Raw genomic sequence first — 16,673 nt, 5'->3', positions numbered from 1 at the left:
AGCAATACAGACACACTCAGTTACACAGACTAGTTTGAAAGTTGTTTAATGTATATTATCGGCTTTGTAAAAATATTAAAACCAAGGCCTTGAGCTTCTTCACAAAAGAGGAAAATGAACCGACATAAGCTCCACCAACATGCAAATGCAAAATACAAATATAATGCTCTCTTGAAAAATATGAAAATCACTTTTTTAATTCACGCTCAGTGAAAACCTAGAAATGTTTGATTTCTCTTCTATTATACAGAAGTCGAACTGAGACTGGGAGTTGTAAACAAGAGTTTGAAAACTATCTCGTTTGATTTCTATTATACAAAAAAGTCGAACTGAGACTGGGAGTTGTAAACAAGAGTTTGAAAACTATCTACACACGCCGCTGGGTCACCAGCCACTGAATCCTCCTCTGTTGGGATGATATGCATCCCCCTGGAAGGCAGGGTTTCCCTGCCAGGTCTGGAGGAATGCCGAACCCTGGATCTGCTGCATATTTACGCCATAGTGTGCCCCCCAGAGGCCCGGTGCCGAGCCCTGCGCTAAACCACCGCTCCAGGACATCTGCATGCTTGGATTGGGCAAGAACCCGGTGAAGGCCGGAGCTCCCACGACTCCGACGCTGTTGGGAACGGTGCAGTTCAGAAGAGGATGCCTGAGCCCAACAGCAGCATTGTGAGAGATGAAGCTTGGGCCCGCCGTGAAGCCCTGCAGCGCTGGATAAAAGCCCTGTCCTGCTGCTTCAGAGGAACTAGCGCTGCTCACTGTAGTTTTCTCTGAAACGCCGCTTTCAGTGGACATTTGTCCAGCATTAGCCGTGACCGTGGAGCTTGTGCTGGATTGCTCCCAAGCTTTGGAAATATCCAGTATACTGCTGGTGCTCTTAGCTGCCGTTTCTCCATACAGGACCAGTTCATGACTGGCTTCAACTGGAGAAGAAGAGCTCAGTGGAGCCCCAGCTGCTTCAGCTTTGACTAGCATCTCAGGCTGAGTATGAGACACACTGTGGTTTACCGAGGAGCAACGAGGATAGGAATCAGACAGACCGCTGTGGCTGAGGAAGCTCTGGTGAGGATCGACTCCAAAAGACGTCTGAAGAGTTTCACCCGAGTCCAACTTGGAAAGCATCCTGGATGTCTTGAACTGAGAAATCGCTTCACTGAGAGCCACGAAGTCTATTGGTTTTGGCGTCTCGCTGGCGGTTGTGATCACGGGAATTGGATTGGCTTGGTCCTGGAGAGAGGGTTCGGAGAGCGGCCGCTGGTCTGGGACAACACAGGGCGTCTCCGGTGAGACTGAGACCAGGATAGGGTTATCTGGAGAATCCAGGTCCGAGTCCAAGGACATACTATCGTCTCTCACTACAGGGACAAGAGAGAGGTTACAGCCATCAACGATCACAGCTTCAGATGAATTTAATACATAGCAGTTTCCCAATAAACTGGATTTGATCCGTAATTTGATTTCAATATGTTTGACAGAGTTTTCAACTATCCATCACAACATTAGCCTTACAGTCAGAGTCATTAGATCATAAAGTCAGTGACAAATACAGATTTTCAAGAGATTTTGAGCATAGAAATAGGTCTATAATCTCTATATTCAAGCTGCTTTCATGGATTCTTTTTTCAAACAGTCATTTTCAATAAAAGACTCAAAGATTGTCAAGTGGTGTAACAATCAAGTTTTGCTCAAATGACGGCAAAATGGCTACTTGCATGTTGGTGGGCAAAATAAAATTCAGATTCAGAATTATTGGTCATTTTCAGTACATTAAACGTTGCCTTTGATTACAATGCCAAAATAACTCTACACCCCACAAAATGAATTTTAATTCTAAAAATGGAAGAGCTGCATTCACGTTACTGTAGTATCCCAAGCACCAGTTCTGCTGGCATTTACAGTTATTTATTTTCATGAACCATGAAATACACACAGAAAATGTAATGAAGAATAAAGAGATAAAGTTAGGATTTATCAAAATACATTTATTGGAAGAGTTTTATATATATACAGTTTTTTTTTTTTCCCTAACCAGATACAAAAAGTATTACTCATGCCAGTTCACTTTATTGGTTTTAAGGGTTATTTCTGTTGTGATGTAACAGTTAAAAAGTTATGGTTCCAAACAGAAACCCTTTCTGTATTTACACATTAAAACAACTTTTTTTTTTTCCTTTGTGTTTTTAAGACGTATAGAATTCTGCAAACTTTTACATCTAATTTGAATCTTAAAACAACAATCTTTACACCTGCAAAAGGTTACAAACCCACACACACACAGGGTCCAAAACAAACACTCGCCAAGTGCAAAAAGCAGCAGGTAACAATTGAGTTACCGTCCAGTTGACTGGTAGCTTTCAGTGACTGCAGCATAATGGATGGTTTATCAAATATTTAAAGTCTGGCTCATTGTGAGCATTTCTGAACATTTTCTCTTTTAGTTTGGCTCATTAAGGCAGTGTTGGGGAAAGTTACTTTTAAAAAAGCAATGCATTACAATATTGCATTTCTCTATAAAAAGTTACTAACTGCATTAGTTACTTTTTATGAAAAATAATGCATGATGTTACTCTTACATTACTTTTTGTCAGCAGGGCTGGGCTTGCTTATTTGTTTTTGGTAACTGTAAAGGCTCTTTCACATCAAACGTGAAATGAATAAACCTCTTGCTGAAGGAAGTGCCTCTGTACTTGTCCGAATTCCTCTCAACAAGGGGACAGAAGAGTTGTCAGTGAATAAATGGGAAAACAATGTAACTGCTGTTACTTATTTGAAAAAGCAGCAGATATTTTGTTGAAAATTTAAAATTAATGTTGGCAACACTTTATTTTAAGGTACATATTACATGTACTTATTATTATAATAAAAATTAATTATGCATAATTGCATGCAAGTAACCCTAAGTCCACCCCTAATCCTAACCCTAACCATACAGTAAGTACAGTACATGTAGTTAACGTTACCCAGTACTTAAATGTATAATCACACTGTAACAAGGACACCTGGGCCATTGAAACAGGTGCACTGCAAGAATGCGGTCTTGAGACATATTTTGCATCATTTTATCACCACAAATATATCTAGGATGCCTTTTTTCCCTCCAAAAACTCCATGTGGCGACTCCTGACATTACCTACCAAAATGAATATATTTGGAAATATATATTACGAATAGGAAATGTTGTCAAATTTTTGTGACAGGCGCTGTTGCCTCGTCTTGTTTAAAAAAAAAAAATAAAATCTATATTTATTCACATTATTATTAGGCCAAAAATATATAGAAATTTGGTAAAAATATTTGATATTGTTTTAAGGTACTTAAAATTTGAAAAACCATTTTAAAAAACCCACTATATATTTATTTTGGACCCTGGTTACAGCTGATGGTGAATGTTCACAAAAGACCAGTTGATCCCAAAGGTAAACAGATGATTTCTATTGAGTGTTTCGTCCGTGTTCGTCCACCCACGAGATGAAAAGGCTTTACAAAGCACAACATGAACTTCAGTTGCTTTACAGTCTCCTCTGTCCTCAGCCTCGGCTCCTACTTCGGTTGTTATTATCATGGCATAATGCCGCTGCATGTTCGAGAAGCTTCAGTACTCCTCTAGCAAACACCATTTAGTCCTGTTATTTTCTATTCTGTTTGTTCAGCAGTTCATGGACATTACAAGCTTCTCTCTGACTCGAGTATTACCTGGCCTCTCCTCAGTGACGAGTAAGAAAGATCACTCAGGCTCATTCACAGTGAGAGCAAGACTCAGTGTAGTTTGAGATGCTATCAGACGGGTTTACCACAGAATCACTTACATGACGCTGGAGAGGGAGAGCCGCAAGTCTCTGCTGATGGAGCGCTGTCCACATTTCCTTCAGACGCTAAACTGCTTATTACAAACTTTATGTCATCAACATTGGCAATGACGAAGCCACTGCTGGAGTACTGGGGAAACATCTCAAACTGGCAGCCTGTTGGACGGGATTTAAACAAACATTACTTTGGTCATAAGCATTCACCCAAAGTAACTCCATTATCATAAAACCCCCAAGAATTTACTGTTAAAATACACAATTGATTAAAATAGTGTGTATATATATATATATATATATATATATATATACATATATATATATATATATATATATAAAGCAATTTGAAGATAATTAAATATGATTTCCGCAATGCGGACGGATACATGAAAAGTAGGTCAGCACACTCAAATCAAAATATAGAAAGTGTCTGTGAATATTAAACCACAAAAATACATTTTAAATATGAATCCCTGCATGATTCTTTGCATGTCTCTGTATGAATGAATGGCACAGATGAGCGGTTTTGTTTACTACACACATACTGAAGTGTGCACAACGCTCACAAAGATTTCAGAGTCGTATTCAAACAGAAACTTAAAGGTCTTGACAGCAACCCGTCAAAATAAAAGTTCGGTTTAACTTGAAGAAATGGTAACAGATATATAACTTAATGTAATGATAGCACTACTACTACTAATAAAATTATTAAAACATGATTTTTAAAGGAATATTTACCAGAACAATTATTATTTCAGAAAAATAAATAAATAAACAAAAAATGTAATAGATTTTTAATAAAATCAATTTATTGAAATGCTTTTGATTATTAATATTTAATGAAACCATTAAAATGGAATTCAGAAAACTAATGGAAAACAGAATTTGTTAAAAATAATTTGTGAAAAAAAAAAATATATATATTTCCTAGGGCCTGCAAAAATTACATTTTCGTTAAAATTTCAATAAATTGCTGTTTAAGTAGGTTTTAAATTTTTAATTAGACATGTTTTTAAAAAAAAAAAAAATAAAAAAAAAAAAACACTATAAAAAAAAAAAAAAAAAAAAAAAAAAACAACGGAATCCAGAAAAATGAAAACAGAAAAAACTGAATTTAGAAATAAAGTAAATGGAATTTGGGAAATAAATAAAACAGATTTCATAGGGCCCTACGTAATCTGCCAACAGCCTCTGGTTCCTAGAACAGAATTTGAACTGTTCAATCTCAAACACAGCCTTTACTGTCTCTGCTAACTGTTATTCCCTACCACTTTTTGATTACAAGTTGGGGGAAGTCGTGGCCTAGTGGTTAGAGAGTTTGACTCCTCCAACTGCTCCCCGGGTGCCGCAGCAGAAAATGGCTGCCCACTGCTCCGGATGTGTGTGTGTGTGTTCATTCACTGCTGTGTGTGTGCACTTTGTTAAGATATTCATGAGCTTGGTTTCGTTATTTGTTCTTCTGTTCTGCCTTAGTTTAACTTTTACTCTTGTAAAACCACACTGACTCTGCATTAGTGCTGGATTTCCCTGGGTTCCTTGTATGGCACAAAGTTTGCTTGATACACCTCCCTACCAACTGTTTTGATAACGTTATTGCTATTTACCCAATTCAAAGAAACATTATGTTGCTTGCTTTTAAATTAATGCAATATATATGCTTGAACAAAATGTTTGGTTGCTATGTGATTTGAAAGTGCCTGAAATACTTAAAATTATACTGAAGTAGAGATTAAATAAATGTTCTTGACCTACTTTGTTTATAAAGTAGAACAGGATGAAAAATGAGCAAAGGGTGTGATGAGTGATTTCATGAACCTAATGTCTGCAGATAACCACAGATCTTAAGAAGACGACATGGGATTGAAGGTGTTAAAACCACAAGAGGGTGTAAGCCTGACAAAAGCTACAATGACGAAGGGGAAAAGTGCGAGAAGACGACAGCGGAAGGATATCCGGCGAATCAGACATGATATACAGAGACTGAAGCTGCGTTTCCATTACCGTTCAAATTGCACAAACTGGAAACACGTCAATTTTGTAAAAACTCCCATAAATCACTTTTTTCAGGCAATCTGAAAAATGACTTTTTCGCAAAACTACAATGGGAAAAGATTTTTTCACTTTTGTATACATAAACCTACCAACATCCATCGACATGACTTATCGCGAGAGGAAAAAACAACATTTTAGTCGCATAACATGGGTTAAACGCAGTTATTTCATGCAAATGTAGAAGCAATATGTTGGCAACAAACCACAAGACATGAATTGGGCAGTACACTTGTGTCATTATACCTGTCAGAAATATCAGGTGTCGTTGTTTGATGAATCTGGCTTGCAGATCCACTAGACAATCGAGGTCAGGCGCTTGACGTGATGGAGTGTCACAGTCGTGGTACGACAGGATCTCAACGATGTGTCTCTTCTCATATTCACTGAGGATCTCGAACAGCTTCAAAGCATCAGGTTTGAGCCTGGAAACGACACAGAAACAAGCAGTTCTTACAGTGCAATCAAACTATTTCACCCAGATTCCATTCTCTGTGTTACCACTTGATAAACAAATACGGTGCTTGTGCTTCCAAACTTTAAAGGGTTTAGTGTCGAACCTGCTGTGCTCTCTGAGTTTCTTGTGTGATTTGAAGTGCACCCTCCACCTCCAGGGGCTCTGAGGAGAGCTGAGCTGCTCAATGTACTCAAGGATATCTTGAAGTTTCTCTAAAAACAGAAAAAATGCTTTGCTGAAACGCGTGTTAAGTTAGGGCTGGAAGATAAGACTTAAAATCGAAAGCTCGATTAATTGCACATTTTACCTTGATTACGGTTAATGAACTATTTTTATTTATTATTTAGTTTTTTGTTCAATGACAAGGTGGGATATTGTTTTTTTCTAATGAAACTATGCATGTCTGTGATTTTAAAACTATTTATTGTTATTAATTGAATATTTCGAACAACTGAAATATAGCACACATTGCATAAAATGAAACCGCAACAAAACAGAAAATACTCTTGTAAATAAACATGTTAAATAATGCAATGTGAGTAGTAGTAGTATATTTTTATTTAATGCCATGTCAGCATCTTAGGTTATTTTCATGGCAAAAACCATTAAAAAATACAAGTATGACACATACAATAAAAAATGTTTTATTACATTACACAAGATACGTTACATTAACATTTGAAAAAAAATTCGAAAACTTTTTCTGGCAAAATGATACTAAATAACTCTTTAAGTGAGTAAATGCAATGTGAAAAGTAGAAAGTAATAACTTGCAGAAGCTGAAAAAAAAGTGCAACGGCCATACAAGTGTCTAGTGCCGGATATACAAACAGTAGCATGTTTTAAGGGCAAAATTTTAACAGGATAATAAATAAATAATCGGCATTAGATAATTACGTCAGTTAGAGTTTCTGAATTTCGGTTTCGATTGTTTTTCGATTAATCATCCAGCCCTATGTTAAGTTGATAAAATAAACCTAAATGTCAATAACACTCAATAATATACCTAAAAACTATGGCTGCGATAATAAATCATTGTGCTTTGATTCTGAGATTGTAGGAATGCATCGCGATTCTCTCTGGAATCGATTCTGAGCTAAGTTTATGCTTTAGTTTAGTTTAATAAATCGTTCTTGCTTCCAGTTCTTGACACACAGGGACTTACAAGGGTGTTCATAGTGGGCTGTGTTTACATTACTTGCACCCTGGCATTTATGCTTTTATGACGTGATATTAGTTTTAAACACTTACATGACACACAAGCGCCCTTCTTCATGAGCATTTGAGTGTGTGGTTAACAACTAGCGTAGAGCGCCACCTGCTGTTAAATACTAAACTCAGAATCTATTTCATAGAGAATGGCGATGGATTCCAACAATCTCACGAATCGCGATGCATGGATTTATCGTCCCAGCCCCAGGGAAAACCTGCTGAAACTGCATTACCTGCAGTGATGACAGCTGAGTTCAGGACGTGCTCGTCGGACACGATGAAGCCTCCGGACTGAAAGAGCTCGTTGTAGGTGTGGTTCTGGATGTCACTCAGGTTGTCTACGCCAGCAAAGCTCACAGACGGATGCTTCTTCAAGGAAACCAGAGAAGGTATCTATGGGCAGAGAACACAACATCTAGTGCTTTCCAGTTTTTCTAACCGGTTGCAATATTGAAAAGGAATCAACATACTTTTTAATAATATATCTCATATCGAAGTGCTGAGCTCTGGCTCACCTTGTGAACCTGTGCGGCGATGTCCATATTCTGAATGATGACCAGCAGTTTGTCTTGACTGCTGCTTTTCTCAAGGAATCCATGTGGGTTACACTCCAAATTCCCCAACTTTTTCAAATATTCCTGTTACGAATGTCAATACAGTACAGGGTTAGTATGTCTCCAGACCTCTTGGCAACTTAAGTGTGACAAATAGCCTTTATATCCTCAATTCATGTAGCACTTGTTAGTAAGTTACACCCGCACTGAAGCTACATTTCCACACTTCAAGTCAGTGACACATTTCTGCCTAATTGGCCATATTTACACCTGCTACTAACATCTGACCTCAAGTGAAAAGCACTTAATACAGGTGTAAAGATGCTGTGAATTTGTAATGGTGTGGGTTATTTTTATAAATTGTGCCATGGATATGCATTAGAGACACATTTATGACAAGTGTAAGAAAGCATTGTTCGCACTGTCCACATCCGATTTGTGTGCACATCTGCTTAGAATCTGATCTAAATGACTGACTGTCCTCATTGTGCATCGCAACTGCGTTCAGATCTGATTTGAGTGTCCCGTGGCGATTTTACATTTTACTGAATAAAACAATGACAGCAATACAGTTTGCAATACAGTTTTACTGAGGTGGAATTGTTAACTTGACAGAGATGTGATGATAATTCGATGGATGATTTAAAAAATATATTCGCTAATCACCTGTAGGCAGCGCATTCATGTAAAATAAACTAAGGGCACTCTACGACTATTGTCATCATGCTCGGGAGAGTTTCAAGATACTTAAAAATAATAAACATAAAATTCATGTGTTAAGTGTATATGTGCAATGCAGGTTTATTTTTGGTGCCAGCATTTTAACAGTATTTAATAATCATTAACATTAAGCTAGAAGTGGGCAAGTTGACCAAAATCTTTGAGTAATTTTATATCGCGATAACAATATAAATGATGATATAGTTTTAGCTTTTAATAAGGATTTTATGAAATAAAAATGCTACATACATTAGGGATGGGTGATAATTTATAGTTTGGGATATACCAGTAAAAATTCTTCCCATGATAAGAATTAGTCTTCCTGTGTTAAAAAAGCCTATAATAAAGCCTAGTTGTTGACACATTTTTGAGTGCGACTGGAGCGACATGGCGGGAGGCAGATGTGAAACCGAGGAGTATTACACTAAACGAGGAGCTCCTTAAGCTGGAACTGGTTTGGTAAAAGCTGTACAGTGCCACAAAAAAAATATCGGTCTGAGCCTTGAATAAATGTAGTGCAGTAGCACATGTGCGATACAGTTTCGCATGTGTATGAGCCTGTTTACAAACCTGTTGTCCAACAAAGATATCATTTATTGATATGCTTTTTCTACAAATTAACTTCATAACATCAGTCGAGTGTTTGAAAGAACTTTGTGATCAGACCATAGACTGTAAAAAAATATGGACGTAGTGTCCGTGACGTCACCCATAGACTCCTCAATAGCGGTTTTGAAGCTCAAAGTGTGCAGAGCGGGCCGTCGCCATTTGGCAGCGCGTCACCGCGCGACTCTCCCGGATAATCGAAAATGGGCAAAAAGGCGGGAGCTGGCTGCTGAAGCCACGCCCACCTAGCGCGACGGCATTGTCAGCAGCGGCAATCCACCTGTCACTCAAGGCCACGCCCTTAATTATGCAGAACTTTAAAAGGCTTAATATAATTTAAACGGATGAAAAATAAAAAAAATCACCCCCCGACACAGTTGTCATGAAGGGCAAAATTAACAATATAGACCAGAATCATTTTTTGAACACAGGCTGTAAACATGTTTTTTCTGCTGTAAAGTTGGGCATTTTAACATGGGGAGTCTATTGGGCTGACTCCCTTTTGCAGCCAGCCTCAAGCGGCCAGTCCATGAATTACAGTTTTAGTCACTTCCTTGTTGGCTTCACGAGAGAGAGCGCGAGGTTGCCGCTCGGATCAGACGTGGTTTCATATCAGAGAATGAGGCAGAAATCATACTATTTTATAGTATCATATACATACAGTGATAAAGGCTTTGATGATTAGCATTGCATTATAAATATACTTTATCCTTATTAAAATACCAAGATGATTTTGTGCAATCGTATGTTTATTATTTTTTAAATTTCCTCAGTTCTCTTTCTGTGTTTTATTCAGCTACAGTGATAACTGGATACCTTTGTCCATATTAGGGATTTCCTAGAGTGTCTCAGTGCTAATACTTCTGCAATGAATTTGTGGAGTTTCTGCACAAGGGCGCCCTCCGGCTTCCAGTATGAAATAGTCATTACATGTGTACTCAGTAATGCTCACAACACGAGGGTAAAAATAGGAAAGACAACACTTTTCTCTAAATAAACAGGATTAATTTTTTTTTGTCTCTTAGTGGATGCATAAGATTCCCTGAATAATCATCACTGATATCGTTATCGCAATAAATACCAGAAATTATCGCCCATCCCTAACATACATTGTATACATTTATCAAAGGCACTACATGGTTTTCACTGTAAATTAAATTTCTTATTATTAAATTTACAAAATTGACTTAGTCAAGAGCAGTGAGAGATTTTCATTCACTGTTGTTTGATTAACATGAATGACAGACAGCAGGAATATTAGACTGCTATCACTTTAAGAGCTGCTTGGATCCAACTGAATTTTTTTTATTAAGTTTTCTTTTTCAGCTGTTTGCTTTAACTTAAGAACTAAATGAATGTTTACAAGGATACTCAAACATACATAACTTCATACATACATAGCTTTTTAGCCACTGGATCAGAGCACTGTCATTCACTGCATGATTCGCTTAGCCTCGAAATTTCATAATGCTCAACCACTGTTTCCAAGTGCTGTCAGTGCTTTGTAAAACCTTTTTAACTACTTGAGTCTGAATTTTCCAGTCACTCATTGCATGCAACTCGACCGCAGACATCTCTGTTCATGGAATGCAACACTGAACCAATATTTATTGATGACTTTCATGTGACTGATCACGCTGTAGCAAGTGTGAGTAACGAATGCTTTTTCTATGTGTAGATTTAACTGCAATAATAATAACTGACACTTCAAATCAATAATAAAGTCAACTTTTACTAAAAGCACTCTTTAAAATGTCTGAAAAATATCCACATGAATAACCTAATACACGTGCTTTGTCTTAACGCTCTCACGTACTTTTTCAGCAAACGGTTTATACGTGTTTATATATAGGGCTATACAGCCATCTAGTGGTTACACCGTGGTATTGCAGATGATAAATGGTGCATAAATTAGAGGTTACTATTTAGTAAAATTTAAAATAATACAAATATAAGATAAAACCACAAAAGCACAATTATCGTTCTCATATACCTGTCTTCATTCATTTGTATGTTCAGCTATAAGTGTTTGATCTATATACCAACACAGAGGCCCCTCCCTGCAACATCAAGCCACACCCCCAACATCAGATAAAATATGTTCCCGCAACTATGGATTTGGACAAGGCCAAAGAGCCACCGCAGCACTACATGTACCTTAATTTCCCAGCAGACGTCACTTTCCTCCTCATCCGTGGAATGGATGTAGAAGTAGACTATGTTCTTCTGAACTCCTTTAATGATCTCCACCAGGTTACTGATCACCTCGGGCTGCAGCTGATCGATGATACTGCTGATGGCAGAATGAGCATGTCCTATCTGGCCGTCTTCAGCTGGCATGCCAGGGCTACCCTCCACAGCACCTGTAGTCTCAGCAGCCAAACTACCATTTATCTCATGAAGATCATGTGGGACGTTTACTTCCTGCGTCTTCTGGGTCACCGAGTCCTGCTCTGATGCCCACATCTGCTGGGGTGTCTGCTGGAGATCAGGGTCGGGCAAACTTGAGTGATGTTGAGGCTGTGTCATCTGCTCAGGTAGGGCACTAGAAGGGGAACATGGTGTCAGAGATGACTCAAAGGTGTTGTTGGAAGACGAGGAAGCACACGGATTAAAGCTGGAGGACGTATCAGGGACATCTGAAGGAACTTCTGCAGCAGATGAGGAAGAAGTCACATCTTCCTGAGCTCCGGGGATTCGACTGACGTGCTGAGGGTCGATGAACATCATCAGGCTGTCGTGGAAAGAGCTGATGTAGTTACTGACGGGAAACGGAGGGTTGTAGTTTGAGACGTAATTGGAAAGTGGCACAGCTGGAGTCTGGAGCGGTTCCCGTGAGCCCTGGGTGCTGGAGCAAGCGACATAATAAATACGTTTGGCCCTCAAGAGCTGCTCAACCTCACTGGAGAAACCAGAGACGAGCTCATCGACTATGTGGTCAAAACCGCTGCCGTCTGCAGGACACTCTGTGGTCACAGCTGGAGCGACGGGCTCTTCATCCTCAACCTCTGCTGCTGTCGGCACATCCAGATCCATCGCTGTGTTGCTGCTGTCTGGCTGGTAGGGAGGGGACAGGTCCTTAATGTCAGGTGTGGCATGTGTAGACACGGTTGGGCTTTGAACGAAGCGTGGATCTTCAGGATAGTCCATCTGTCTCTGGGAATATCTCTCTGTTTTCAGACCTAAGCAAGCAATTGAGAAAATCCAGATTCTTTAAAGTATTTTGTATTTTTATGAACTGCAAACAAATGGCATGCAATGAAAATTACTGAGGTTTACTTTTTACTAGTGCTGTCAAACAAATAATTGTGATTAATCGCATCCAAAATAAAAGTTTTTGTTTACATTATATATATGTGTGCGAGTTGTGTATGTATGTATCTATCTATATGATTTCCAGAGATCAGAAATTAAGACTGCCTCCAATTCTACCTCAAATACGTTAATGCAGCTTCCAAACTGAAAAATGCTGAATTTCTTTTACAGTCTTTTATTAGGGCAGAACTTGTATAGACATTAGATTAGTGAATACAGATAATATTCACTATTAACTAAGAGTTTTCCCTCAATTAATTCTTCATTTGCTGCTTTTTAGGTAGCTGTTGTAGGAGATATGTGTCGGTATTGGGTAAGGTTAAGGGACCTAGAATATGGTCAAGCAGAATAAGGCATTAACATGTGCTTTATATACAGTCAATGTGCTAGTAATATGCATGCTAATAAGAAAATAAGTCTCTCCCCCCCTCAGTGTTACTTATTATTAGACATTAGACATTCTGCACTGTTCTTCACATCATATGAAGTGAGTTTACCTGTGATGGGAATCAGCACCCATGGAATGGTCTTTTCCCCGAGCAGGTTAACACCACGCTGCTGTCCTCCAGAATCTGAACAAGGGCTAAATGCTTCTAAACTACTCAAACTACCAGCGGTCTCCTCCTGAAATGGCAAAAACATCATCAAAACCACCACTAACAGTTTTGGACTCTTCAAATCAAATGACTGAATAAATACATAAAAATAAACAATACTTTTGTCTAGATGCAAACCTGGCAACTGTCATTTAAGTAAAGAGCATAAATCATATGCAGTAGTTTTCTAGTACTCTAACTCATCTGCTCTGTTTTGTTCTGTAAACAGAGTACATAAATTTAATTACAGGTGGAGAAACAGAACAACTCACTGCTCTACATTCACTGCACAACACTGGCTATGAAAGGAACAGCACACTGCTACACAGAATATATACTGTGACGAGTACAGTATGTGGATTTTCATTATGCATGGAAAACCCGATGACATACTACATTTGCCTTTAAATCTGTCCAAATAAAGTTATTAGCAATGCACATATGCATTCACAGAAAACTAATAAAAAATTAAGCATTCACTAATCAAAATTTAAGTCAGAAATTAAGTTCTGATATATGTTATATCACGGCAGGAAATTTACAAAATATCTTCATGGAACACGAGCTTTACTCAATATCCTAATGATTTTTGGCTTAAAAGAAAAACGATAATTTTGACCCATACAATGTATTTTTGGCAATTGCTACAAATTATGCTACTTATGACTGCTTTTGTGCTCCAGGGTCACATATAGTGCCTCTCAGGCTTTAGTACAGGAGTACAGTATGATTGATGATTTCAAGCTAAAGCACAAGACAATGTTTTGTAAAATTATGGCATCGAGTTTAAAAAAACATTTTACATTCAACATTTTAAATCAAGTCGATGTAGAATGCCACTCTCTGAAATGCTTACGGTTACATAACCTTTGTTCGTAGTATGAAGTACGCAATGTATGCCATTCCAAACATAGCCTACGCAGGTGTGATTCAAGATAGTCATTGTTATATGTACAGTATCACACAACTGTTACAGAGAATTTTATGAAGATATCTGATGTCATAATGTCATGACAAAAGCTTTTTTTTTTTTTATTTGTTTAGTGCCACATTGTAACTTCTCGTCTCATCACCTGCATGAGATTCTCTTTCTGCTCACCCACCTTTCCTCTCTTCACCTGCGCCTTCTCTACGAAGCCTGTTGTGCACTTTTTCTGTGAAAATCAAGCACTTCAGCTAACAGCTTTTTTTCTCTGACACTTCGGGAAAGCAATTTGGTCAACAATAGACTTGCAGAATGGCATCTACCTTTTCTTGAAAACCTCTCACCCCAAACTCTATCCTTACATTTCTACACTAACCTCTTCTTAAAAGAATTAGTCACAAACCTGTTGCATCAACATTATAAAACCATTTACAGCCAAAGTAAATAAATTCTGTTCTTATTTACTCACCCTCAAGTCATTCCAAACCTGTATGATTTAAAAAAAAGTATTTTTTTCCGGAGGAACACAAAGGCTGAATTTTTTAAGAATTTTCTGGGCCCTCATTTAAATATGATGAACAGTTTTAAAACTTTAAAACTAAAAAAAAAACAGTACATAATGCATAAGCTGGACTATTATGGTTATTTTTGAAGCTTGACAGATTATTGTTGTAAACATCCCAATATCTCTCTAAGATATAAGAAAGACATTGTCTCACAGGGTTGGGATGACAATAGAAGGTACATGTTCAAGTAATATTAGGGCTGACCCCAACTAAATATTTTTCTAGTGTATGAATAATCATTGAAGGGGTCATGAACTGAGAAACCAAAATTCCCTTGATCCTTTGACAGAAATGGTCATTTTAATATAAACACATACTGTAAGTTTCAGAACTCAAAACTATCTTGTGAGTCTAAAAACAGCTTATATTGAAGCCAATCTGCCAAAACAATCGCTTGTGGAATGTTCTACTTTATGATGTAATAGTGTGGATAAGCACCGCCTACACAGAAAATCAACGCCTGCTTCTACAGCACTGCCTGTTTAACCCCGCCCACCGATTCTACATCACTGCCTGTTTAACCCCGCCCACCGATTCTACATCACTGGGCGCTGCCTGTTTAAACCCCGCCCACCGATTCTACAGCGCTGCCTGTTTAACCCCCGCCCACCGATTCTACAGCGCTGCCTGTTTAACCCCGCCCACCGATCCTACAGCGCTGCCTGTTTAACCCCCGCCCACCGATCCTACAGCGCTGCCTGTTTAACCCCGCCCACCGATCCTACAGCGCTGCCTGTTTAACCCCGCCCACCGATCCTACAGCGCTGCCTGTTTAACCCCGCCCACCGATCCTACAGCGCTGCCTGTTTAACCCCGCCCACCGATCCTACAGCGCTGCCTGTTTAACCCCCGCCCACCAATTCTACAGCGCTGCCTGTTTAACCCCGACCATCGATTCTACAGTGCTGCCTATTTAGCCACGGCCACCGATTCTACCGCACTGTCTGTTTAACCCCGCCCACCGATCCTACAGCGCTGCCTGTTTAACCCCGCCCACCGATTCTACAGCGCTGCCTGTTTAACCCCGCCCACCGATTCTACAGCGCTGCCTGTTTAACCCCGCCCACCGATTCTACAGCGCTGCCTGTTTAACCCCCGCCCACCGATCCTACAGCGCTGCCTGTTTAACCCCGCCCACCGATTCTACAGCGCTGCCTGTTTAACCCCGCCCACCGATTCTAAAGCGCTGCCTGTTTAACCCCGACCATCGATTCTACAGTGCTGCCTATTTAGCCACGGCCACCGATTCTACCGCACTGTCTGTTTAACCCCGCCCACCGATCCTACAGCGCTGCCTGTTTAACCCCGCCCACCGATTCTACCGCACTGCCTGTTTAACCCCACCCACTGATTCTAAAGCGCTGCCTGTTTAACCCCGACCATCGATTCTACAGTGCTGCCTATTTAGCCACGGCCACCGATTCTACCGCACTGTCTGTTTAGCCCCGCCCACTGATCCTACATAACTCCCTGTTACAATATAACAGAATACGTTTACAAACAAAGGCACAGTTCAACGCAGGATTTTCAGAAAGACTGAAACCAAAAGACGATGCTGTGTGACTATTGGATCTGACAGTAATGTCGCAAACAGTAGAGTGAGTAACTATTTATTGTGGTCACTATTGCTTTGTCTACACAAATGGTTTGATATGTATTGATAAGTTTTTGACTTGAATCACAGCAGCTTCCATCTGTGAAGGATATAGGCTGTCAAACATACATAACTGTTAGCCATTCACAGCAGTGGGTGTTTACTTCCGAGTCTACAATCCTCCAGGCCGATTTAAACAGTGTTTTGATGAAGGGGGTCAAAAACAGGACAGAAAAGAGCCTATTAGTTTTTAAATGATGTTTTTTGATGTAAAAA

The 16,673-nt window shown here is 39.2% G+C and overlaps 1 protein-coding gene across 3 annotated transcripts in view; it reads right to left on the bottom strand.

The window, feature by feature from the left end:
* Positions 1-30: 30 nt before the first annotated feature.
* Positions 31-16,673, bottom strand: part of LOC109071215 (protein TASOR-like) — a 32,587-nt gene continuing 15,944 nt past the window's right edge. For 2 of the 3 annotated variants that reach the window (XM_042748839.1, XM_042748840.1), the window contains 8 exons: positions 13,214-13,340; positions 11,559-12,583; positions 8,037-8,159; positions 7,755-7,914; positions 6,413-6,521; positions 6,099-6,277; positions 3,807-3,962; positions 31-1,355 (listed from right to left, as the gene is read on the bottom strand). In XM_042748839.1, coding sequence (XP_042604773.1) covers positions 385-1,355; positions 3,807-3,962; positions 6,099-6,277; positions 6,413-6,521; positions 7,755-7,914; positions 8,037-8,159; positions 11,559-12,583; positions 13,214-13,340 — 2,850 coding nt within the window. In that variant the 3' untranslated portion in view covers positions 31-384. Of the gene's footprint in view, positions 1,356-3,806; positions 3,963-6,098; positions 6,278-6,412; positions 6,522-7,754; positions 7,915-8,036; positions 8,160-11,558; positions 12,584-13,213; positions 13,341-14,415; positions 14,467-16,673 lie in introns of all 3 variants that reach the window. The other variant, XM_042748838.1, reaches the window with a different exon arrangement.

This window comes from Cyprinus carpio, chromosome B22 (assembly GCF_018340385.1).
Source record: "Cyprinus carpio isolate SPL01 chromosome B22, ASM1834038v1, whole genome shotgun sequence".
NCBI lineage: Eukaryota > Metazoa > Chordata > Actinopteri > Cypriniformes > Cyprinidae > Cyprinus > Cyprinus carpio.
This window is presented reverse-complemented; position numbering and strand designations above follow the sequence as displayed.